A 26,994-nucleotide genomic window follows, 5' to 3' on the forward strand; every position below is an offset into this window, starting at 1 on the left:
TTCTTTTTTGTTAAACCAACGTAAAAAAGCAACAAATTTGTAGATGAATTGGTAAATTTTTAAGTAAATAAATCTTGATTCTAAACAAGGTTTAATCTTAATCTGTTTTTCTGCCACGCTTTTCATCTCGGTGTGAAGCCGCTGACGCCTGTGGTGTCAAGGCATATTGTCTTAACTACTAAAAACTTGCTGGTCATAGCAACTTTGAAATGTTTCAAAATTTTACAGTTGTTCGATTACAAGATGAAAATGAAATGCTTGCAATTTAATAAATGATCAAATCGATGTTTTAAGTTTAGCAAGAAGCGTTGATCAGCTCTCACTTCAGCGATTGAAAGCATTGCAGAAAACACCGAAAAAAGTAGTTGCTTGCCAAGTTTGATCTTATTTTGTTGATATATTTATGAACAAAATGTCATTTTAAAGCTTCGTGTTTGATTTTCAGAGGGACTTCCACCCAGTTCACCACAGATATTTAATGCACGTTTTGTGGTTAAGAAGACTAAAAATAAAAGTTGTTCTTCTCAAGTTTGGGATATTCTCCTTCGTAAATTAATCATGGAAGTGTGTAACATTAGTTGATTTTTCTTGCATAATAACTTCAAATAATTTAAGAGGGCATATTAACAATTGCCAAGTTCATTAATTTATTGTTTGTAATGTAACTTTAAAAAATCTCAAATATCGGTTAATTAAACCTTCAACTTCAATACAGCACGCTTCATAGTCTGTCAATGAATATATATTTTTTTCAATTTTTTTTCATAAAAAAAGATCTTTTAGATTTTTTCTTTCTTATCTCGCATTTTGCTGTGGGTTGCTCTCGCTAATTGCATTATGATGAGATGCGAGAGCGACTATGTCAGTGGTGCGGCAGCAAAAACGTCAATGCAAAATAGTTGTTGTATTGCGATAGTCAACGGTTTCCGTTTCGCTGAAGGTCGAAACGCATTTCGGACGTCAGCGAACATGGAAAATTTGTCAATTATAGTTTGAAACAAGAGGTGAACCACCTACCTATATAATTATTACAAGTGAATGTTTAATAAGTTTCAGTGGAGTATTAGCTGGACTTTAGGAAACGATTAAACAATTAATGCAAATATTAGAAGCACCCAAACTAGCATAAAAGCTGTATTCAAATTATGAACAAGGCTATTCAAACTGGCACCTGGGCTAATTATGCGCTCAAAGCTGCGTGTAAATTTATCCGTTTTGGAAATTTTCGATTATACAAAAATTGAAAGAATAGTCATAAGATAAGTTGATTTTTAATTTTTTCAGTTCTTCGCTAATAAATACAATAGATAGATAGATGTCTATTGGCTGCTGTGAAAAAGGTGTATGATAAATCGTTTATAGAAAAGTCGACAATAAATGTTTGCAGTATCCATTTACTTCATGAGGAAGACAGCATACGATTAACATACAGTATGTTTTGGGATTTGAAAAAAAATGCAACCTCTCCACTTAAATGGTTAAAAAAGTTAAACAATAAAGCGCAGAAATTTTAGATGACGATTTATGTCTCTTTCAGCAATAATGTTAATCTTCTGTGGAGGTTAGATCAGTGATATGGAAAAAGCGAGAAAGATAATATTAATCATGTTTATTACCTCTTCAGGTGTTTCTTAAAATATTGACATACAATTGAAACAATTGAAATTTTAATGCATAAATTGCATTACATTTGCATTACAATTGAAGCAGAAAGTAAAGATATCATGGTTAACTAGAGATATCGTATCTCCATCTCCAGGTAGTCATGGAGATACGAATTACAATAATTTAATAATTGCTTGTTGTTTATGAAATTCTGACTACTAGTTATCAAGTCATATTTTAATTCTCTCTACAGGAAAATGAAGTTGCAAATCTTTCTGTGACGCTTCATTTTTTTCAGACATTTGGTAGTTGTCCAGTAGCATAAAACGAAGTTCAGTTTGAACGGTATCAATCTATGCTTGCAAGCCTTGTTTGCAAATTTTTGTAGCAACTGATCAAAGTTACCGCACAAAAGTTCTTGACATTATAGCCATAAATCATTACGACACAGGTTTGGTTGCAAGCAACGTTAGCACTTGAAGCTTAACCACAAACCTGTCACTGTCATCTGTTTTCCAAAAGGAAAAAAGTGACATTATCAGAATTATCTGTGAGAACAAATGACTTTAAGCTTCATTCACTGTGGATAACTCAGTTGGACTATGGCGAATGTGAGGAAAGACTTAGACACTGATGTGAATTCAATGAAAAAAAAAAGGTTCTCTGAATGAACAACCGCTGCTGACTGTTCAAGAAAGAATATCCCATTTAATTGCAGATTTGTGCAGTTACAAAATGTTTGAAGAGAGTGTTCCTCAATTTTCCGAGTTAAATTGTTTCAGATTAAAAAATAGTTCCTACCTGCTAGCAAGATTAATGTCGGTGAAATCGCTTCATTCTCACATTATTGCTAACAACAAGGCAGTTCCAGACACTTTTTGCCGGCAGCGTAAAAACGCGAAGGTGTCGTCTGTTGACGAAACAAGTTTATCCTATTCATCAACACCTCGCACAAATTCCAACGCCGACTACGCTTCTTTGCTACCAAAAGCAACTGCACCGATCATAGAACCCCCATTGCATACGCGACAAGAAAGAACAAGAATAGACAAAGCAGTATTATTATCAAGTAAAAACTCCAAAGACTTTACCACAAAGCCTCAAAGAGAATTTTCCTGTCGTGTTACAAGAAATAAGCAGACGCTCAATTTTAGTAAATCGCGCTCATCTTGCACAAAGTTACCGCAAAGACGCCAGCACAGTGGAGTCCATTTGTCTTCTAAGGAACCATCAAAGTTTCCGCACCTTATTACCCTGTTTTGCTTCATCCTTTTAGCATCAACAACAGTAGAAGCCGTTTGGTGGTAAGTGTGCAACATAACAAATATTATAAAGTATATCTTTATACTGAAAAATATGAATTCAGATAGTGTTATTGCAATGAATGCTGTTAGCATTAATTTTCCAACACAAATTGGGCAACGATTTGCGGTTGCGTATTTTCATAATCGGCACGTTCTTGAGCCTCTAGTGGTTTGACAGCAATCCATTCCAACAGCGTCCACTCATAGTGTTGCTGGAATTCAAAAAATTGGGGCAGTCAAACTGAGAGTTCGATGATATGAAATTATGATGAATTTTTATTCCTTGCTTTATGAGTATATTAGTAAATAAGTAAAGAATGCCGAAACTAGCCATACCCTGATTTGCTTGGTTAGAAAAGCTTTAATTTTTGTGTGAACGTTTTGAAAATTTTTTATAATTGCTGGCAAGTGGTGGTTTCATTTTGGATATGGCGACTGCGTCTCGTATTTGAGCATTATATGCCAGGGTATATGTTCCTCCAGCTACAGATTGGTCGTGCTTTCTTTCCGGAGTGTACCGATAAGTGACTGCTTTTTCTAATTCAATAAAAAATCTTCATAAAGGCCAATTTCTCCACCTTTTGATTATTAAATTCCGGACATACAAATAAAGCAACTCTGGGTTCCACACTAGAAGCAGACCTGAAAGCTTTAGGTCTTGCAGCATTAGGATCGTGGCATTAGTTTCCATTTGCTGAATATGTCGTGAAGGAGTGCGATCAAAGAGGCTATGATCTATTTATACAATTATCCTTGTTGCAGTTTCATATCGTAGCTATGAAGGAAAAAATATGTCATACAATACTTACGTCGGAGAAGTTTCATACCTTTCACATGTAAAACTGATTTTCTTCTTCAGATTTCTTCACAACCTCGTAAACTACTTTAAAATATTTTGCAGCTTGAAATTTGTAGGCTAACTAACTTGAATATATCTGTTGAGTGTGTGAAAATGCAAAATCGTAAAATCGTGTCTTTCTTAGATTGAAAAACAATTGCTATGCAGATCGATCCCAGAAAGAATTAAACAGTAGTTTAGAATTCTTTGCTAGATTGGATGATTATGAATTAGCAAGTACAAAGCAAAATGCTGACTTAAGTTGATCTGTTTGCGTTGAAACAAAATATTTTGTAAAAACTTTCTGTTGCACAAAGAACTGTAACGATTTCGGATTTTTTTATAAGTTGGACGACTATGAGTTGTCATAACCGTTGTGTTCGTATAAGTACAAAGCGAAATGTTGAAGTCAAAGTAATTAACCTCCTACACGCTTGCGAACAATTTTTTTTCAGTTTGTCATACCTTACTGCCACTAAAATTGCGTTCTAAGAAAAACTTGAAAGGAAATTAATGATATTTTCTGTCTTAGACCCGTTTCCCAAACACCTTATCGAACAAACTATCTGCACGCGGTATTTGGATACAAAACATGGCGCTTTTCGCCCGTTTCAAATACTTTTTGAGCCCTCTGGACATCGTGAAAATTTGACAAAATGTGAATTTCAAGCATTTTTATGGTACAGTCCGATTTCAATTTTTTTGGAGGTGAAATGTTATTGTTGGACATAGGCTACTGTATTGAAGTGGACTACTACTAAAAAAAAAAAAAAACGAAAACGGTTTGCGGAACAGTGGGAATCACAAGAAAACCAAAATGTAATTAATTATTGTATAGTAAAAAGTTTCTTTTTACTTTTAAAATAGTGAAGTAATGTCAACTAAGTTGTCAATATATCTTAAATTGATTTCAAAACCTTGCTTCAATAATCATGTAGAATTGATTACATTTTTCAAGTTGTCTATTTCCAAGCTCTACTGCAACTAACCAATCCCAAGTGCGTGTCAAAGTCTCGTTTTCATTGTTGTTGGTGATTGTCTCCGAAAAGGACGCTGGGGTTTAAGAAATGATCATTCGTAGTTTCTGTACTGAGGAATATTTCTCTGATGATGCCGATAAGTGCAATAACATTAAAACTTGTGAAAATGTTACAAAAGTAAACTTACTAAGATGATAGAAGCTTTTGAAGAGCAAGGTACAGACAAACTTTGAGACCTTGTCTAAATAAATACTGCCAACCATTGTTGCTATGTTTTGGTTTCAATGACATTGTTTTGACATCGCGCTGTTATTGATTGCATGTAAAGCATCCACGCTAAATGGTGTTCTGCGCTTTTCAAGTAGACACAAGTGACGTGTTTTTCTTGTCAGCTTATGACGAAATAATAGCTGACGTTGTCAGATTCTCAGTCAAGTTCATGTTATGTGCAACAAACATGCTTTGAGCTAAAGAATTATTTTGATCTTAAACATTGTATTTTTACATATCTCTTGTTTATTCAGCTTTTTTTGAAAATCAAAAATATTTCGTTTTCTTGTTAAAATGTAGCTAAAATAACCAATTTCGGCGCTTTAGTTCAACTAAGAATATATTTCACTTTCTTTGGTAACTTTCTTCAGAGAACGGTCTTGTTGATAAACAATTCGATTGTAATGCTATCATTGTAGTCACGAAAAAGACAAAACTTCGGCTCTTCAGCTCGTGCTAATTGGTAGCCACTTTAACAAGTCGAAATTCTGCCACTGAAATTGACTACAATGCAACCGCCAACCAATCAGAACGTGTTATAAGAGGCTACCGTCCAATTGTGACCCTTCTAGCACTCATCCAGAGAGTTAGTACTTGTTTTGAACTTTATTTGGTAATTACAGAAGAAAAAGAGCAATAGCAGTGGTGAGAATCGAACACGCGTCAATGAAATGAATACTTTCTAGCCCTAACCCTAACCCCTAAGCCAACCAGCTGACAAAAAATCCATCACTTAATTTGCTTTTTATGATGTTCTTTTCGCCATTTTTTACGTCACTTAAACCGTAGCTTATGATTGGTTGGCGGTTTCATTCTAGTCAATTTCAGTGGCAGAATTTCGACTTGTTAAAGTGGCTACCGTGCTAATTTGCCTACAGCACAGCATGTGGTTGTCCGGGTTTATTGCAACAAAAGGATGTAGGAGCTAGATCGTGATCCTATCATTTTATGAAAAAGATTTTCGGCCTAAATCCAATAGGTACCACGATTGCTAGGGTTACTTTGAAGCGCTAAAAACTTTTACTAACGGAAAATTTTCAACTTACCAGATGAAACGGTTACAGTACGAGAAAGCCTAGCATTGTATAGAGTAATGTTCTGGAAAATAGGCCGTGTGTTTGATGATTCCGTTCTGACGTTGTTTAGCATGTTTGACATACTCAATGATTTTTTTTCTACATGATGCTAGTATGGATGCAGAGTTTCATATCGTAATAAAACTTGTAGAAAGATTTTAGCCAGTGACAAATGCCAGCTCTTAGCACTGATCGCAATTTAACCGTTAGAGACACAGGAAATAATATAATCACAATAACATTTCATGTTGAGTCTGATCATCCTGGTTTCTATGTACCGGTACTGAATTCATTGTCAACAGCACAATGATCGCTACGTTTCAAACTCGAATTTTTTATAACTCAACCCTGATATTTTAGAGAGTAATTTTATCGATTCCTTTTGCCACTTTTTGAATCAAAAACAGTGCCACTTTTTGAATCAAAGGTTTGAACAATGCGATGTCTGTAATCGTACCATGATTGTTTGGTCTTTTCATACTATTTATTAGTGTTCTAAGCAAACAATTGGTGATAATGAATGACTAGTTAGCACGTGACTTTGTGAACCAAGATGTTTCAAGATCAAGCGTCGCTGGTTCGACTCGGGTGTACGCTTGAGCAACGCATTATAAGGACTGCTCTCCATTTAACGGCACCCACGGCCTACTAGAACACGGCCAAATATGTTGCTATTTGAGGAAATTTCTAAGAGTCTGAATTGTTACAATCATAGCTATGACAAACCTATCATCTTCCCATTTCCAGAAGTAAGTAAAATGAGCAATATTTGCATCTAGACATATTTTTGGCTTGTTTTTCCGGAGATTAGATATGTATGTTAAGCACAACTTATGCAATACTAATGTAAAATATGTAAAAATTTTCCAACTACATCCTGGAGGTAGTCTCATCACACAGTCGTTAGGTTTTTTGTACAGCAGGATTTTTTGCCAATAGCCACATTTTACTTGCAAAATTAAACTTGGTGGAAAACAAAACGAACTAAAATTTAAATTAGCACATCAAATGAACCGCTTACAACATAGAATTCACAAAAAATCCTTGATATTTTAAATGGAACATGCAATTTCACCAAAAGCGACACACCAAACGATACTACCTCCAGGTTGCAGTTGGAAAATCTTACATATTTTACATTGTTATTGCATAAGTTGTGCTTAACATACATATCTAATCTCCGGTTAAACAAGCCAAACATATGTCTAGGTACAAATATTGCTTATTTTACTTACTTCTGGAAATGGGAAGATGACAGGTTTGTCATAGCTATGATTGTAACAATTCAGACTCTTAGAAATTTCCTCAAATAGCAACATATTTGGCCGTGTTCTAGTAGGCCGTGCGGCACCTAATGGATGGAATAATTTTCCGGCAACAACATTTCAACAATCGGAAACTTCACTCTATTAATCTCGGTCACCGGCCCTGCGTCGAAAGTCCCAACAAGTATGTGAAACTACCAGAATAACCTATCAAGGCTTTGTCAGTCGGAGGATAAAAGTTCAAAACCAACAAAACTAAGTCGCATTTTAGTCAAGTGCTTGAAATCAAGCATTGGGGGATGAAAAGATAAAGTGGTTGTCGTTAAAACAAGTTAGGCTATCTGTATTGCAAGCGTTGAAAATTTTACTTTTAAAAAATTTCTCGTAGTTTACAGCAACACAGCTTTGCCAAATTTAAGCATGCAGGGAAGCGGTCAGAGCTGTCACAATCCGTTATAACTTCATTGCTCTACCGTTAAATATCATTGAATTAATATCCAAACCAAAAATAGTGCAAAGTCTGTTAATATATACACCCGAGGGTGTGCACAACCACATACTTTAGGATGACAGGCTTATACAAGGAACACAGCTAAAGAACTGCAGATATGTTTTTCCCTTATATGTGTTCACTTAGTGCAAGAAGTAGTTCAGTGTTTCAAATTGCTTTCTTAACGTTCTTATTGTTTGTTCTTAATGCATTCTTATTGTCTTCTTAACACTGGAATTAGCATTTTGGATGAAGGATCACAGCATAGCAGTTTACTGCATGTATTGGATGCTATCTTCCCAGCTGTAATACGTTTACGTTTGAAAATATACGTTCGAAGTTGAAGTTTGTAAAGTGTCTCAGTTCAAAGTTTACTCTAATCGTGGGGCTGAAACAAGCCAACTGGTTAATATCGGCTCTGTGTTTATTTGCTACCTCATTCACTGCTTGTAAATCATGATTGCCAGTATTCCTTTCGTTACTACAACTGATTATTACTCCAACTGCTTATTATTCCACACATGTTTGGAAAATTTTGCTGAGTATAATTAAACCGGGGTTAAGTAAACGAGTGGTTAGATATCTGCTCGATATTCCAACCGCTGCCGGTTTGAAACTTGCCGAGAGCACATGCTTTGCCTAGTGAAAAGCTTGAAGAATTTTCTTCTTTCTGTTCACTCAATCAAACTTACAAAGATTGAGTCTAGATACATTAAAGCAAACGTTGATAAATGATTACTATTTTGAAACGATAACAATTTGATTTGAAATAATAACAGAGCCCGTCTTCTGGCTAATAAAACATGTTCATTTTAAAGTGATTCAATGACTTTAAATCTTAAATAAGAAAATAATAACTGACTTTGTTAAAGTATAGGTTAATTGATAAAGCTTTGGTAGAGAGTTTGCTTAGTTGAATCATAGAGAAATAAAACAAAGTAACTTCAGCGGGTTTTAACATGATGTATTACATACACAATAACAACATAATTAAAAATAAACTCTAACGTTTTCGACTCGTACGTGTGTCCTCATCAGGAATTAATTACATATCTGCAATATACCAATTTATAAACATCATTTTTGGAGGCAGATCTTAATTTCAGACTAAGATCATGGAAGCCTTAAGAATCAAACGTAGGCTAATAATCCGTCTCTCAACCGGCAGTTATTCGCCTGTGGCTCATCGTTCCTCTTGTGTGTGTTCTAATTGTTTGTCAAATGCCTGTAGTTTACACATCATGTGACCTGTTTTCCGCGGTATAATTTACTTGTAATCATTCCTGTGTCACTCGTTCAGTTTGTGCTTTTCAGTCTGGAGTGTCGTTAGTATACAGTTACAGTTGTAGTGCAAAGTCAAATTTACCTTACAATATTTTCATTTTATGTATATTGCAGATATGCAATTCCTGATAAGCACACGTACGTGTCGAAAACGTTAGAGTTTATTTTTAATTATGTTATATTTGTGTATGTAATACATCATGTTAAACCCGCTGAAGTTACTTTGTTTTATTTCTCTATAGGTTAATTGTTGTGCTTTTTTTCTAAACTATCAAGGACCAAAACATTACTAAAACATAACAAAGGTATTGCTTGCCTAATTAATTCTTTATATCCATAAGTTTTGCTCAATAGCATAATCATAAAACAATTCAACACAGAAGCGTCAACTGGCGCTTTTGTACATAAAGTGTTTTACTGATATTGCCATGCAAATTGTAACAACCAAAAACACATTTCTGGCTTTCCAGCTTGCGTGCGTAGTCAACATGGTTACGACACAACATCATATTATTTCATGAATAGAGGCGCCGACTTAGTGTCGATTTCATCTATTTCGTGATAAATCGTCATCACTGTGCAATCGATCTTTGAAATATCTTCATTTCTGTAAAGCCACCAACGGTCTTTGCGAGATCGCACGGGAAGATCTTCAGCTCCAACAATGACCCTCTTGATAGCGAATAATTTTGGTCGTTTCAAATTTGACAGGATTACTTTTCAAAAGGTTTTAAATTCATGAAATTGAATCTTTTTAAACCGAATCTGAAAAATTATAAAATTGCTAAAAGAAGCAACGTGAGGATTTTTCATATTTCATTTTTTTCTAAATGTGTACATCACTTGCTGTAATACGTTTCTCTAATCTATTGGAATTCTTGAGATTTATATTTGTTGCCAACTTTCTATCAAGTTCGCCTGTTCTGCTTTGTGAGCTGTAGTTCAATCAAACAGATACAAATACTTGTGCAAGAAAAAAGATCATAGTATGTTTCAATTTTCAAGAAAATATTGAATTTAGTATAATTCTCTGTAAATGCAGTACACGTGATAGCTTATTGCTTTCAGTAAAGCAAATATACTGCGTAAATGTTATTAAATTGTTTCAGTTGAAGCACGATGAAAACATTTGGTTTATGCAAAAGTCGATCAATCGTGCTCATAAGGCAGCAATCAAATGTAAAATATCGTATTGACGATAAACGTTATATTGCACAGGATTTCAATAATATGGATCTACTATATTATGTTTTATAGCATAACAGTCAAATAGAATTTTGAACTTCCCTCTGTAATTGAATCACGCATTTTCATTTTCCTGTAGACTGCAACAAACTATACTGCTTTTTATTTTGCAAAAGTAGTTGAGTTTTTTATCCTTGATTTATTGATCTGTATACTGAGAACATCCAAAAGTTTTCTGACGTATATAAAGTGAGGTTTCACAGTTCAAAGTGTCGCGCAAGTTTGGCTAGTTGTTTCAGAACTTCATTAACATCAACACCTCACAGAGCCAAGATTCTTGTTTACATTTCTCCATACTTGAACATTTCGGAACCCAAGCACTGGCAAAAGTTCAATTCTGAACACTGCTACAGTTTCAAAGTTGTGATTAGAAGATTGTTGTTGAGTCATTTATAAACTTGACAACGATTTCGCGCGCGGCTTACGTTGGTTGTCATTGTCTCATCATCGAATTTGATTGTCAGCATGAAGTAATAGACATAGGTAATGAGATCCGGATGAACTCCGGCCTTTGCGTGACATCATATGCATCGCGTATGGACGAATATAAATATCTAACTGATTATGTTCACTTGTTAGTGTCTGAGATATTGTTCATCAAATATTAAGCCCAATCTCGTTGCATTACTTTAATGTAGCAAAATATTTTTGTGATGTAAACTAAAAAGAATAAGAAGGGAAATACCACCTGGTCCATTGTTTCACTTCAGTAAACAATAGGATATGTTTCAACCCATCAATCACGTTGTTTTTTATGTCATCATTTCTCCAATAAAATTCATAGGTTCACAACACCTATAATCATTTTTCATGACTTTATTTTTAAATTGTCTTAACAATAAACCTCTTTAAGAATATTGAAAATCTGTGTTTTAATTTCATCATTCATAACTACGATTGTTTTCAACAGCATTATCTTTGCCTTTTATGCTGTTGCTCCCCGCTTGGGTAAATAGCATCTTATAGAATTAAATCGCAATGTATTTTGGAGCTACATAAAATTAAACTGACTCAAAAATTTACAAATCAGTTTGTTGATTTTTTAAAGAAGTTGACAAGCTTTCTTTAGATTTGTTATTTAACAAATTTGTTTGAAAATCACATGTATAGCTTCGTCTTATGAAACACAGCACACGAACGTTTATGTCTTTCATTTGTTGTTATTCGCTAATAATCGGCTTAACAAGTTCATACCATTTTAACTTCACAATGCATCATTGTTCTGTTTTACGATCAGACGTTCAAAGTTTTGGCATGCATAGGAATAGAGCAATGCAATACTTGACTTCCTTCAATTCGTTTACAATATAGGCTATAACTGTAAAACAAGTGAATAAAAAAATAACAGTTAACCTCTCAAATAACCTCTCAAATAACAAGTAACCTCTCAGTTATCCTCTGTGGATCCTTCTCTGGTATCATGGGCCAATCCTATAGATGTTTGCTGGTACACCCCTTCATTTTCTTTGAATTTTTATACTGTAAAACAGTTGGTATATTTCATAAAGTTAATTGCATCCAGGTCTCCTGGAAGTGGATCAAGTCTTGTGAACACCTCCAGAATCTGTCAATGGGCAAGACAAGTGGGAGGACCTCAGTTGGACATGTGCAGGAAACAACTCCCGGTGGTTGAGCAGGTTAGTGATGACGTCATAATCATGCTTTATTTTGTCATCATTGGCATAACATGCTGGACACTGCTAACGATGCAACACAACTGCAAGCAGCGAAGGGACATTTAGTCATGGAGTCAGCTGATCCTATTATTTTGGCACACTGTTAAGTGTCTTGTCGAGTCACAGTCGCATGATCAGCCACGCAACAGACGGTACTGATAAACTGTTTACATTACAAAATATTTTTAAATTATTTACATCATTTTCCAGTTCTTCAATGTGAGCTACATTTGTCCATCTAGATTCGTAAAGGAATCGAAATGGGAGTAGAGGCTTGCCAGAATGAGATGAAGCATCACAGATGGAACTGCACTCAAGCAGTGAGGCCATTTTACGCCCGGGTGATGAACCAAGGTAAAAATAATTGTCCTAAATAAAAAAAAAATAGCTCGGAAAAATAAAATGTAAATATTTTTGTGTTATGACGATTATTAGCATTGTTTCATTCAAGCGTGTTCTAAACAGCCTCAACAAAAAATGGACGTGATTTGTTCACAGTAGCCTACTTCTTAACAATTCACAAAAAAGAGTATTTTTTCTTCCAGAAAAGTTCTTGTTTTAGCACATGCATTATGACAACTCAAATTACCATGAGGTGGCGCAAGAGTGATATGTATAAATCTACAATTATGACTCATAATGAAAGATAAAAATTAATTATTGTCTTTCTGCATATAAACTCTTCGAGATATGTTTCATGTGACACAAGCATGCTTGAAATGTTATAAGTGACATAGAGCTCTAGATTAGTAATTTTAAACACAAATAAGCGATGGTTTGGTTGAGATCAAGTTTACTTTTTCACGATCCAAGCAAAAACAATAGGCTACTTGCTTTTAAACATAACAGACAGGGGTCTAAGAAAGCTAGAACGCGACAAAACGCGACCAGAGCGTGATCGGGTCAGAGAAAGCAACTGAGTGAAATATTTAGCGCAATTGCAGCGTTTCATAAAAATCATAAAAAATAAAAATCAATCGAGAGACTTATCTACGCCCGTGTCGAACCAATAATAGATCCGCAGCTCCCCCGTGAACAAGCTGGTTTCCGACACGGACGATCAACCGTAGATCAGGTCACACTTATGACCCAAGACATTGAGGACAGCTTCTCGGCTAAGAAGAAGGCTGGCGCCGTGTTTGTTGATCTCACGGCTGCCTATGACACCGTATGGCATAGCGGCCTTACCTGCAAGTTACTCCGTCTGCTCCCTGACAGACACATGGTCCATATGATGATGGAACTTGTGCAAAACCGCAGTTTTACCCTCACAACCGGTAGCGGTCGTCGAAGCAGACTACGCCGACTTAAAAACGGCGTCCCACAGGGCTCAGTCTTGGCTCCTCTCCTGTTCAACATATACACCTACGACTTGCCTCCCACCACCTCCAGGAAATATGCTTACGCAGACGACCTGGCACTCCTGCACTCAGCAGGAAACTGGCAGTCAGTGGAGAGAAACCTCAGCCAAGACATGCAAACACTATCAGCATACCTCCAGAAATGGAAGCTACAGCTCAGCAAGTCAAAGACAGTGTCGGCGGCCTTCCACCTTAACAACCGGGAGGCACAGCGTGAGATAAACATCAAGATTGATGGGGAACGCCTGCCCTACTGTGCCGAACCTACATACCTCGGCATAACCCTGGACAGGTCACTCACGTACCGCCGGCATTTGAAGTCACTGCGCAAAAAACTATCTACACGCGTCGCACTTTTGAGGCGATTGGCGGGTTTCGGCTGGGGGGCTGGTGCTAAAACTCTTCGTACAGCTACCCTAGCCCTTGTTCATTCCACCGCTGAGTACTGCGCGCCGGTCTGGTGTCGTAGTTCTCACACCCACCAGATTGATACCGCCATCAACGACGCACTGCGTACTGTGACTGGATGCCTGCGTCCCACTCCAACGGACTGCCTACCCATCCTAGCAGGCATCCAACCCGCTGAGCTACGCCGTAAAGGAGCCACGATTTCTCTCGCTCGCCGCGCTTTGGACCCCGACCATCTCCTCCATGCAACACTCAAGAGACCACCACTTATAAAGCAGCGGTTGAAATCAAGACGCCCCTTTGTGCCTGCCGCACAACAACTCCTTAAGAACGCCGAAGAGCTTGGTTTAAGTGCGGCACACTGGACGAACCACATGTGGAACACGGAGTGGCAAAATCACACCTCCACGCTCCGTGACTTCATACCCGACGCCGATCCCCGTCCACCAGGGATGTCCCTCGCAAGGCTTGCGTGGGTCAGGCTTAACCGCCTACGAACTGGCGTCGGCCGCTTTCGTTCGGACATGCACAAGTGGGGCCTGGCTCCTTCATCAGAATGCGAGTGTGGTGCCACGGAACAGACCGCAGACCATGTCATCCACCACTGCCTAACCCACCGGCCTCCACACGGTGCGCATGGTCTGAGAATCCTGGACGACGAGACTGCTGAGTGGCTGAAGATTTCCTGCCCTCCAATCTAGCCTGGAAAGATCGCTCATACGCCATCATCATCATAAAAATCATAAAAGTAAAAAATATATACTGAAAAATAAAAACATGTTGGCAATCCTAAATAAGAAAAACGCAAAAATAGGGATTTGTGATGAAGATAAATGGTTCGTTGTGGACAAGATGATATTCCACCTCTTTGACAGCTGATTATTTTATAAGCTTTATTCTTGAATCTGTGTACGAGCTTCGCAAAACGTTAAAGTTTAAAATGTATCGCGACATAGCAACAATTGCAGATTAACTTTCGTAAGTCTGTACTCATGTACTCTCCTTTATACAAACCACTGTTACGTATAATTCTAAACGATGTTTGCAATATTTCAATCTTTGTATGCTAAGGAACATCATGTAAAAATGCTAAAGAACATCAGGGTGATTTTGTGAGATGTTGAAAAGTCACCAGTTAGTGTTTGTACTACGAAGCCCCACAACTGGCCTAAACCTCAGGCTGTTGAGAGACTAATTTTGACCTGGTCCCAATAAAATCCTCCTGCTCCAAATTAAGATATACAGTATCTAAGTAAGACACACTATTCCCAACAAATACGAGATGGCTTCTTGGAGTTCTCGTGCACCTTGGGGAAATGATGGGCCCCTAAAATCAATTTTGGCAGGGTGAAAATGTATCTCAGTCTATTACAAAATGAGAGCCCGCTCTCACGGCACTTAGATGTACACTGTCGGATCACAACGCGAAACAACACGGGGAAAATCTCGTGTATGTTTTAATTTAGTGATTTATCCTTTATGATGCAACTAAATAACACGATCTGGTCATGTATAAAAATAATGCATTGTCAGCATTTTGAGAATAAAAAACCCATCAATACGTTCAAACGCCTTATAAGTTAAAAAGATAAAAAAAGCGAAAAATCAGAAAAATTGCGAACAATTTTAATGGACTATGCTCAAGGATAAGATCTCGGACGTGAAAATGTTTGAAGATTTTGCTTCCTAATAAGCGAATGTTATTGCTAAAGAAGCAGCTTTGATTTTGACAACCGATTTTAACATTTGCAAGATTTGAGTGAACTTTTTAAGCTAACTATTTTATGTATTTTTATGTTGAGATACTTTTATTTGATGATTATTTAACAACATCTTGAGAAAGCAATGGGCTCCTCTAAAACACAGTAACTTCTTGAAATGTGTCACCGATAGGTTATGGAAGCAAACAGAAAGATATCAAAGCTATGTTTTAATCGTTTAGACTAAGTTGCCCCAAACAGTAAGATTGCAAAAACGATAAAGAGTTAAAATACAACCAGAACCATACTGACGGTAAACAAGTTGCCAGTGACATTTACAATCAATTAATGCGTTTTTATTTATATTTACCATAATGCAAAATACTGCTGTCATTTTTTTACATTTTAACGAGGTATCTTGCCAATACTGACGCTTTATTGTGAAACAGAATCTTTTCATGAACTGGATTTTCAAACAGAGATGTCTTTTCATCTTCACGTAGACCTAGATTTTTCTTTATGTTTGTTTTTCTTTTTTTTAATCATAAATTGACTAAACTAAATAAGCTGATATTTGCGTTGACAATGCAACACAGAGTGCACTTTTGCTGCACGCTTGTTTGTTTGAAGAAGACTTACCATAAATTTCAAATTATTCGCTATCTGTGTTTAGTTATGCGGAAAATATCTTGGAAAACTTAATAGAAATCTTGTATATTGAAAGATCTCTTAACATGGCCATGCAAAACCGTTTTTAGAGGTTGAAAGAAAACCTTCCTAGTTGCAATGAATTCAATAGAGAGCAAATGACCAACGGTGCTTTTAAATGCTGATCCAAAATCGAAGTTCGTGACATCAGATATATTGTACGTATAAGCAAGATTTCAACCTTATGAGATGTTCTATTGTCGCTTTACACAAACATGAACATTATGTCCATGTTTTCCAACATGTCCCACGAAAACCTATTTAAGATTAATCTTGTTTTTTAAAAACCAATTACACATTTGTGTTATTGTTTAGCATCTTTTCCTAATTCTCAGGCAGTAACAGTTGACAAGTTTATGTCGTTTCAACATTACTACACGTCAAACTACAAATAATATTGTGAAGATAGGATATTTTATTTAATTGCAACGAGCAAGCCAATTTTGTTTCATGTACTCTTTTCAAACCTTCGTGCCTAAGATCAATATTTATTTGTCCCATCGTCATTATCCACTGACACCCTACCATGAGCTGACGACCTCAGTACATATTGTGTCGCACCATTTTATGTTTAACTGTTCTTAGCTAGGTGATGCCAGTTGTGGTTCAATGCTATCTTGATATGTTTACTTGTGTTTCTTCAGTGTGCTTCGAATCTCTTGCAATGAGTTCGGTGGTTATTTTAGCTTACCTGTTGGCTTGGTTTCTTTTGCTATATTTTGTAAATTGCTAAAATTGTTGATATTTCGAAAACGTCTTTGGGCTTTGTTCTTTCTATGATAAATTAAATACTGATCTTTCTGTTCATATGCAGCTGCTTTCACTATTCTCGATGTTTCTTTGAGTTGTTGTCAATTTAATAATTTGCTCCCTTTTTGAGTGACCATCTTCCACTACTTAGGAAGAATCATCACAAGTAGCTTTCCAGTGTAGTACGGGAATATCGTGCACATGGGTTGGTAAAATATAAATCCTCGGTCCCAGAGGCTCACACGACAAAGAAGAATGAAGGTTATTGCACCCTCTTCTTCTTTTGTTGTTGTCGTTAAGTGGACTATTTTTATTTTTAAGGCAAGATTGACCACATCTTCTCCTACCTAACGCTATTCATATAGTTTATTTCATTTGTCTAATGTTGGCTTAAAAGAGTTTATTTGGTAAATTTATGCTTTACTTGTATTATTAAATAGTAAAACTTATTTATGCCATCCCTTTGGAAAATTATTTGATTTTTTTCAAAGAAAACCAAATAAAATGACGTCAATACCATTAATTAATGTTGTTATGTTATTCTTCGCCATATTTTTAAATTTCATTGCCTTCATAAAAATAAATAACAAAATGATGGCAATTGTGATATAACGTTGATGAACTTGGGTTGTATAAACGTCAGGTGGTGTTAGTTGCCGTTTAACGCTTGTGTATCTAATTTCAAAAAGTAGATAAGCTTGTTTAAGTAAATCAAATAATTGAAATTTTTAGTTTATGCCTAGATGTAGGCAAACTCTAAAATCGTTTAATCTCTTATTTTATACACAATAAATTAAATCCGCTTTAAAGATTATATTGGGAAAAGGAATTTAAATCGAAATAGAAAACGAACCACATTTCTATCCGAGAAGTGCGGTGATTCTTATAAGTTCTTTGCTCATTGGTGGCAGATATGTTGAAAGCGCTTTGGTGTATTAGATAGGTATACAGTCTTCAACAGAAATGAAAAATAGCTTGCATGACTTTGTAGATAAGAATTCATAACGAAGATAAGAATTATTTTAACTGCAGACAATGCACACTGTTTTGGCCTTACGGCCTCCTCAGTGCAGTAGTTACATGAGGATAGATACCTCCATGGGCATATATACCTCCATGTGACATTTTCCCATTTGTGGTACCTAAGTTCCAACAATGGTACTACTGCCAATCTTGCCAAAGTGCTCAAACTACAAGAAGTGAACTTTGCGCAATGCATAGCAAGGTGCCTCCAGTAAAGTGCTCAATCGGCGTAAGCCAAAAGCGTCCATAACTGCAGACAGTGCTCACCATTTCGGCCTTCATTTTATAAATATTTTTTGTTGCGAGTAAAATGTTACTCACGGTAGCTCGAAGCGGCAGGTTTTTGTCTGACTCTCTTCAGGAGCTATCGTCAGAATAACATAAGCCTAAAAGTGGTGCAGTATTTATAGTAGAAGAGAAGCGCAATGTAAATTTAACTAATCATAACAATTTTTTATTTTCAAGTTTTGTACGGTCAATGAGCTCTTCATATTTTACGTTCTAAAATCAATTTATCGCAGAAAGCAAATTCCTAGGATAGCAAAGATCCTATCTTTTCGTTCCCATATATTGCACGTATTTGCTTGTTGCGTAAGTTGATGCATTGTTTAGAACTTGCGTTATTTACACCTTACGCAAATTTATTGGCTCTTTATCTTGTAGTTAATAGCAGGCAGGAAATTTATGACAAACCGTTTGTTAGTCAGCAAAACGATAAAGTTTATTAAAGTAGCCTACAATAATGTGTTGCTTGTAGAAATATGATTTATGAGGTTAGATCATTTCTGAAACTCAACAATTCCTTTTTGTACATACTCACCTTAAAAAACTAAAATAAATGGGAAGGTTTTGTTTGTCCATTTTTCTGTTGATGCCATTCTGTTCAGGTTGCTGCGTTGGCAGGCTGAGACGTTGAAAAAACACTTTTGTTCGTTCTGCAAACACTCTTTCCTGCCTTTCACTTGAAATCCACTTGAAAATGTTTTTGAAGTTTGAGGAGTTATTCTTATTCACAAAATCTCACAGAATAAATGTTAGCTTAAAACTCACCATTTCATAGGAATTCAGAAACATCTTCTTTGCGGACAAAACACATTCCAAAATATTATCTTGACAGTGGCGTAGCCAAGGGGGGGTGTTGTATATCTGAATTGTGAAAGAACTACAGCTTAGCAATACTATGTACAATCGAGCAACAGTTTACAATTAGCAACCACTAAGCGAGAACTACAATACTAAACTGATCATAGCGCATACGATAACAAGACGGTAACAGTGGGTCATTGTTACGTCACACACGAATACCACAACCCCCCTTTTTCTACAAGGAAGTTGTGAGCAACAGTTTGTTTCTCAACGTCCGGAGCTTTATGTGCGAACATAGTCATTCAACTTTGGCGGTCCTTTGGCACGTCGCTTGCTCCGTCGTGGAGGTATCTGTCGCACATTAACATTGTCATTAAAACGAACTTTCCGATTGGGCGAAGGTATCTCATCCTCTCCTTCGGTTGTCTTGTGAGTCGCGGTGGCATCATCTATCTCTGGTCGCAAAAATCGTCGATTACGCCAGCAGATTCGACCACTGGGTAGTTTGATGTTGTAATCACGGTTTTTACCTATGCCAACAACTTGACCGATACGATCCCATTTATGTGAAACTGGGTTTTGTATCCGTACACTTTGACCGATAAGAAGGGGATTGAGAACTTTAGAATGCTTGTTATAATTTTGTTCTGCATATTTCTTCATGCTTGCTGCAGCTTTATCCCAATTGTCAAATTTATTTTTCCACGCTTCACTAAACGACTGGATCCGGGCCGGCACGATCGATCGTATGGGAGATCCATATAAAATTTCAGCGGGTGATAAACCATGAGCTTTCGGAGTATTTAGCCATTCTAGAAAGCCTTCACAAAATTCTTCGCTGTCAATGTTGCCTCTTTCAGACGTTTTAGCAAGGAGGTTCTTCATAGCCTTGACAGCGGCTTCAGCGTGTCCGTTCGACTGAGGATAGTGAGGTATGCTGCGCACAGAGGTAGCACCCCATCTTTTTAGGAATTGTCGAAATCTACTGGAAGTGAACTGAGGTCCTCCGTCTGTTCTCACGCGGACTGGTACACCTGTATCTACAAAGTATTTCCTGATAACACTGATCACCTGTTGAGAAGTTGGATCGTGGTTAAACTCTGTGATCTTTATTCATCCAGACAAACGATCAACATACACGAGATAACACTTTCCCGCGTAACTGAAAAGACCCATTGATACTTCTTCAAAAGGGCGAGTTGGAGGAGGGTCAAATTCCATTGGCTCTTGCTGTTGGCTGGATGAGTGCTCTTGACACTTGCTTTCTTTTACACTTGAAATTTGCTTTGCAGTATGCAATTGATGCAAGGTTAGAGGTTTAGGATAGTTTGGTGGCAAAATACTAAGTTGCTTGCAAACATACCATGCGAGTAAAAAATCTTCAACTTCGTTACACACATAGATGGTTTCATTTGAAGACATTTCTCCATACTCTATTTCGCAGTACAAAGTACCAATGCATGTAAGTGACTGTCCATTCGCGGTCATTAAAGGATCGTTAGTTGGTGGATTTAACATGCTAAGATCGTACCCTAACTGTTTAAGCTTGCCTGTTCCTATAAGGGTGGCTTCAGCACCGGTATCCGGCGTGGCTTGACTGGAACCAATTACACTTCTAGATTTTGCTGATCGCAATGTAACTAAAATTTTCGGAGCTGGTAGGCTATGCTTGTGCAATGAATTAATAGCACTTCGTTTAACTTGACCTGTGTGTTTCTTGTTAGTTACGCGACTGACAGAATTTGACGTCTTAGAGTGGCATACAGAAGCAAAATGACCATTTTTGCGACATTTTAGACATACCTTGTCTTTAGCAGGACACTGGGTTTGTCCTCTGGGTGGGCAGTTCGGTTTTCCACATCTTCTGCATGATTTCACATCTCTCTCTCTAGATTGATATGGACGTCGCGGAAATTTATTTCGGTTAATGAACCTGCTCCGCGTCCTTTCCATGGCAGTTTCGTCTAATTTTGCAGCTTCTTCTGATCTACAAACATCAGTTACTTTCTGAAGAGTTGGAAGCGGCGTGATAGCTAACAATTTCTGTCGAAGTTCCTTGTTTGAAATTCCAGACATAACTTTTGTAACTAAGCGGCGATCTAAGCAATTCACACAAAGATCGGCTTCTCTAGCTAACGTTTTAATAGCAATAAGAAACGAATCAAAAGATTCCCCTTCGAGCTGTCTTCTTTCTTCGAAAGCTACACAATCCAAGGCTATGTTGCGTTGGCTTCGAATGTAACCCTTTACTTTATCGAGAACTTCTTCCGGTTGAAGCTCAGTGTCATCAGGTATGAGTAAGACATGTTCGAGAGCTTCTCGCATTTCTATAGAGAAAAAACTTCTCATTAACGCTAATCGGCTGTTCCGAGATAGCTGTGCTGCTTGCGAGACTGTGACGTAATCGTTGTACGACTTCCGCCATCTTGAAAATTCGCCTAACGAGACTCCTACATTAAGTACAGGCGGCTTCTGCGCATCTGCTTTTGAGGGTCTATGATTCCCGACCTCACTGTGCCTAGTTGGTGGGCAATCTTCTGCAGGCGTTTGCGGCTGAATCATTTGGACAATTAGATTTTGCATTTGTTGCTGACTTTCAGCTGTCTGCACTTCAGCGCGATGTTGCATTTCTAATTGCGATTTTAAAAATTGTTGAAGCCATGCTGGGGTGGCTGAGCTTGCGGCCACTTCATCAGCTTCAGTGACTGTGGGTTGCGCTGCAGTTAATTCAGATAATTTCTTCTTAGCTGCTTGAAGTTCAGCTTCTAATTCTTTGCGCGACTTTGGCATGATTAGAAATACTAGGTAGCCTAGGCTAACCCAAAATTTTGCTAAACTCAGCTGACAATAAATCTAGGCTATAAGCAAATTTAATGTCCTTCTAGCTTTCTCTTGGCTCGGCTTTAAAATACCGGCGACGCCATGTTGTATATCTGAATTGTGAAAGAACTACAGCTTAGCAATACTATGTACAATCGAGCAACAGTTTACAATTAGCAACCACTAAGCGAGAACTACAATACTAAACTGATCATAGCGCATACGATAACAAGACGGTAACAGTGGGTCATTGTTACGTCACACACGAATACCACAGGGGGGGGGGGGAGAATTGGAGTTTCAACACCCCTTTGGCACGCGTGTGACGTCACGATATGGAGAATGATGCTTTCAGTCTCTTTGTGTCTCTAAAACAAAGCTTGCCTAACTTTAAACAAAACTGCATTAAAAGAGCTAGTTTTGCCGATTCCAAACATTCAAATATCTCAGCCAGAAATTAGCAACAAATAAAACAAGGTAGGCTACATGCAAGATGTGCTAATGTCAAAAGAGCCGCAACAAGATTGGCGAAGTGTTTTATTTGTGGGAAATGCAGTAAAGGAAGGAATGAAGTGGAAGGCCATGATGATGAGTTCTGCCATGGCATCGAAACAGTGACAGACTTCTGTTATCTGGGTGATCGGATAAATGGAAGTGGTGGATGTGAAGCAGCAGTGACAACAAGGGCAAGATTGGGCTGGGCAAAGTTCAGAGAATGTGGGGAAATGTTGTATGGCAGAAAATTTTCACTAAAGAAAGGAAAAGTATATCGAAGCTGTGTGCGGCCTGCAATGCTATATGGTAGCGAGACATGGGTGTTGAGAGAGAGTGAACTGGCAATCCTGAGAAGAACGGAAAGATCAATGGTGAGAGCAATGTGTGGGGTGAAAACGAGAAGGGAAAAAAGAACTGAAGAATTATTGGATATGCTAGAGATGAGAGAGACCATAGACCAACTGGCAAGGGCAAATGGAGTTAGATGGTATGGACATGTGATAAGGAGGGAAGAAGGAAGTTTTCTCAGAAAGGCACTAGATCTAAAGGTGGATGGGAAGAGGAAACGCGGTCGTCCAAGAAGAACGTGGAAACAACAAGTGAAGAATGAGTTTAAAAAAGTCGGACTGAAGGAGGAAGATGCAAGGGACAGGGTGAAATGGAGAAAAGGGATTAAGACAATTGCTGCGCGGAAGCAATCGGCCACCCCCACTAGTGGGAAACAAACCGACGATGGATTATGATGATGATGAAAACATAGAGACTTAGCTTTATTTCCGAAAAATGCCGAAGAAAACATGATCTTATCCTGTTGCTATGCCACCGGACAGCACCATTTTACAGGAATATTCATACCCACATTTTTGTTGAAACTGCTTTCAGAATGCATCAAATTCAAAATAATTTTTCAAATTTTTTTGGGGAAGGCCTCTCAGACCTCCCACCGCTGGGTGTCCTCTTAGGCAAACACCACGTCACCGGGCTATATGTTCACCGTTAGGCATGCCGTTCACCTGCCAGATAGTCGCATGCTCTTGAGCGGTGTCGAACAGGCGCCTTTTTGAGTGCCATGCTAGGACTTCCACCACTCGGCTACATAGACGACGAAAAGCAACTTTTACTATAAAACATATAAAATAAATCCTAATGAACATTCAAACTTTTTAGTGTTGACGACGATTGAGAAAACTAAAGTTTTTTTTTTAGACACTCGAGAAACGGCATTTGTTCGAGCCTTGACTGCAGCTGCGATCACGTACCAAGTGACGTCTGCGTGCTGGAGAGGGTTGATAGATGAGTGTGGTTGCGCCAACAATCGACGATTGAAAGATCGTCTTCTGCGCCTGGTGAGGTCTTCTGAACGATCTACATGAAGTTAAAATATAGAGTGAAATTGTTCGTTTTGTTGTATGTGGGGGCACCTGCACTGCCCAAACATTACATAGTTGGGGTACTTTCAGCAGCTTAGCATGCCCACACCGCGAATCCAGCATTCAGGATGTAGATCAACTCGTTAAAGATTGCTCAACCGCCTAAATCAGCGGCGAATATGGAGCAATACACGCATGTGGTGACATTTTTAAACAATGCTTTAAATGCCAAAGACACTGCGTATGAGATGTGTAAATTAAACGACTCTATAGTATTGCTATCTTGACTTAGATAAACACATATTTTTTTCGGCACTTTTATAGCGTAGCTTCCATATGATAAAATTAAATATGTTATATTTTCTGCTATTGTAAATTGAAATTAATGTGGGAGCTATGTCGAAGCAAACAAACTTGATTTGAAGCTTGATTGATTTGCAAACTCGTACAATCAATACTACATGGGCTAACTCAAGTACTAAATTATTTTCATAAAATAAGCTATTTTATTAACTAGGCTACACTGCTTCTTATCACAATAATAATTACACTTAAGAAACAGGGCCGAGAAATGCAAGTTACATTAATACTGTAGTAAAAATTGTCAACTTGATTCAATAGCGTACATTACGTACAATAATTAGTTTTATTTTGTGGCGATTTAGGAAGCGGCAAAAAGAAACATAACAGTTAACGAAGAGAAACTGCAAGCAGCGGTTGACAACTTTGAATGGGGAGGGTGCGGCGATAATGTGGAATATGGCATTATGAAATCACAAGAGTTTCTTAGTGTTTCGCGTTCTGGTAACCGCAGAGAAAGAGGCACAGCTAAAGCAAAAGTCAAGATCTACAACGAAAATGCAGGAAGAATGGTACGTTTGTTCTATCATAAACAGACTTGTAACAAACAGAATTTAAACCAATTGTTTAAAAATCTAATTCTCAATATATAGGCCTCCTCTGAAACAAATATAACACATTATTTTACAATAAATTAAAATCATTTTGAAGTTAACTGTTTGCATTTCCTGGCTGTAAGAGCCAGACACGCATTGGTACAAGAAATCATTATGCACGTACATTTGCTTTCACCATACAAACATTAAGCCACTTTTCGGCGTTCATTGGTGTAGGCTACATGTACGTCAAATTGAGTAGGCTGGCTGTAGATGGCATGATGATGTTTTATCCATTCCAGATTCCGTAATGACATAAAATTGATTATTTAAAATATATTTTGATATTTTGTCGTATATTTACCATTTGATATCAAACGTAATTTTGAAGCGCTTTGACAAGTTGAAAAAATACCATGTTTAGCGAAGAGGGTACTTTTGATGTGGATGGTGACTTCAGATAAGTTAATCGACTGTATACAAACTAAAACGATTTGTCAATGATTGACATGACTATACTCGCTTCTTTCGTTTCATTTCTCCTTTGAACCCTTTGAAGGGACAAAGGTTGTCAGTAAGAAAAAAAACTTTCATAAACAAGATTGTTTCATTAGAGTTAATAAAAGGCCTTTTCTGGTAGCATTTTTGACCACAATCACGACAAAAAAAAAAAACTAATTCAACAGATTTCCACTATACAAAGCTAATAAATGATACACGTGATAATAATATTATTTATGTATCACAATTTATTTTGACACGAAATAATACAAAGTGAAGAATCATAGTGGGTTTGTTTGCCTAATATTAGCAAGTTAATGGCAACCAAAAAAAGTCAATAAAAATGATATGCTACAATAAAATTAAAACGCACTAACAGCAAAAAGATGTACGTGCATAATGAATGGCTGGCTTTGTACCATTGAATTCCTATCAAGACCATTGACATTCGAAGCCACCACGGAATAAGCTGTAGTTTGAATCGTTAACGAATTAATCTTCTTGGAGGGGATCTTTCTGGTGTTAGCCTATTGTGATATGATGTCGATATTTTAAGGACGAATTGAAATTCTACCAGTGCCTACTTGAATATGAAGCTAACTAACAAAACCTTGAATACACACAAAAAACAACTGCACATGTGTCTCTAAAGTACAAATAAAGAATCAAAACACAAAAAAATAATTTTAATTATAAACATGTAGCGCCCATAATTTAAAGTTAAACAATAATTAATCAACAATCTCTATTTTTAGGCTATCAAGAACTACCGGGAAAAAAGTTGTAACTGTCACGGATTAAGCGGCTCTTGTACCATGTGGACATGTTGGAAAATTATACCTCCATTTTCAGAAGTGAGTTTCAGGCTTCGAACAAAATATAAATACGCGGTTCGTGTCGCCGGAGGAAACGACGGAAAGTCCTTGCGCCCCATCCGTCGTCGGTACACAAAAAGACGAAAAGGTTCATTGAGAAGACGAACACGATCTGCGGTTCGAAGACGTCCTTCAAAACGAAAGTTCAAGCCGAGATATTCCTCATCAAAGAGGATGCAAACCTACCGTAGCTCTCGACGACGCTACCCGAGGCCTAAGCGAACGTCTTTAGTGAGTCAAAGGCTTTCTGGTGAAGAACTTATTTATATGCAAAAGTCACCAAGTTTCTGTTCGTTTTCAAAGAAACAAGGCAGCTTCGGAACAAAGGGAAGATTATGTGATGCAAACAAACGAGGAATTGGCAGCTGTAGGTACTTGTGCTGTGGCAGAGGCTATAATACAGTGCACGTGGTAGAGACAAAGTCCTGTAACTGTCGTTTTCAATTTTGTTGTAAAGTTAATTGTGATAGTTGCATTGAAAACAATACATTGCATTACTGTCGGTAGCAATAAGTGTTAAACAAAAGTTAATTATTTCAAGTTACTCGGAATATCTTTCTAATATTAAGATATTTCAATTCATTGATGCTCATTGCGGTTGCAATCAATGTGTGACGCCATGATCAATCATGATTACGTAATATTGAAGATAAACTTTATCAAAAACAAAACAAGCTACAAGAACGTGCTAACGATAACTAGTCGAGTATGTGTATTTCCTATTGTGCTTCATTTGACATATCATTGACACAGTTTTGTCAAAGGCGCAATACATTCTCTACCTAGTAAACTTTGGAAAAGGTTGCGGTACTTTTTCTATATGTGCTGATCCACAAACAAGGCTCATTCTGGGGTTATGGAACATCTTGCAATAAACATTTTGGAGCATCATGTAAATTCACTTTCATACCAAACTCTTCTTGAATTATGTCTGATTATTTACGGCCAATCTCAAATAAAATCTAAAA

General features: G+C 37.3%; 1 protein-coding gene across 1 annotated transcript; it reads left to right on the forward strand.

Moving 5' to 3' along the window:
• The first annotated feature begins 2,340 nt into the window (after positions 1–2,340).
• On the forward strand, positions 2,341–26,614 carry LOC145768362 (protein Wnt-6-like). Its single transcript, XM_082579843.1, has 6 exons — positions 2,341–2,909; positions 11,880–11,994; positions 12,276–12,387; positions 23,591–23,730; positions 24,420–24,626; positions 25,907–26,614. The coding sequence occupies exons 1-6, from the start codon at positions 2,341–2,343 to the stop codon at positions 26,531–26,533; spliced, it is 1,770 nt and encodes a 589-aa protein (XP_082435969.1). The 3' UTR covers positions 26,534–26,614.
• Positions 26,615–26,994: the final 380 nt, after the last annotated feature.

The sequence above is a fragment of the Aplidium turbinatum genome, chromosome 4 (genome assembly GCF_918807975.1).
Source record: "Aplidium turbinatum chromosome 4, kaAplTurb1.1, whole genome shotgun sequence".
In the NCBI taxonomy this organism is placed as follows: Eukaryota; Metazoa; Chordata; class Ascidiacea; order Aplousobranchia; family Polyclinidae; genus Aplidium; species Aplidium turbinatum.

Bases quoted from the DNA above. Each gene is read 5' to 3' on its own strand.
- LOC145768362 (XM_082579843.1), top strand. From the start codon at position 2,341: ATGTTTGAAGAGAGTGTTCCTCAATTTTCCGAGTTAAATTGTTTCAGA. The intron at 2,910-11,879 runs GTAAGTGTGCAA...AATTGCATCCAG, and splicing joins ACAGTAGAAGCCGTTTGGTG to GTCTCCTGGAAGTGGATCAA. The intron at 11,995-12,275 runs GTTAGTGATGAC...TTGTCCATCTAG, and splicing joins AACTCCCGGTGGTTGAGCAG to ATTCGTAAAGGAATCGAAAT.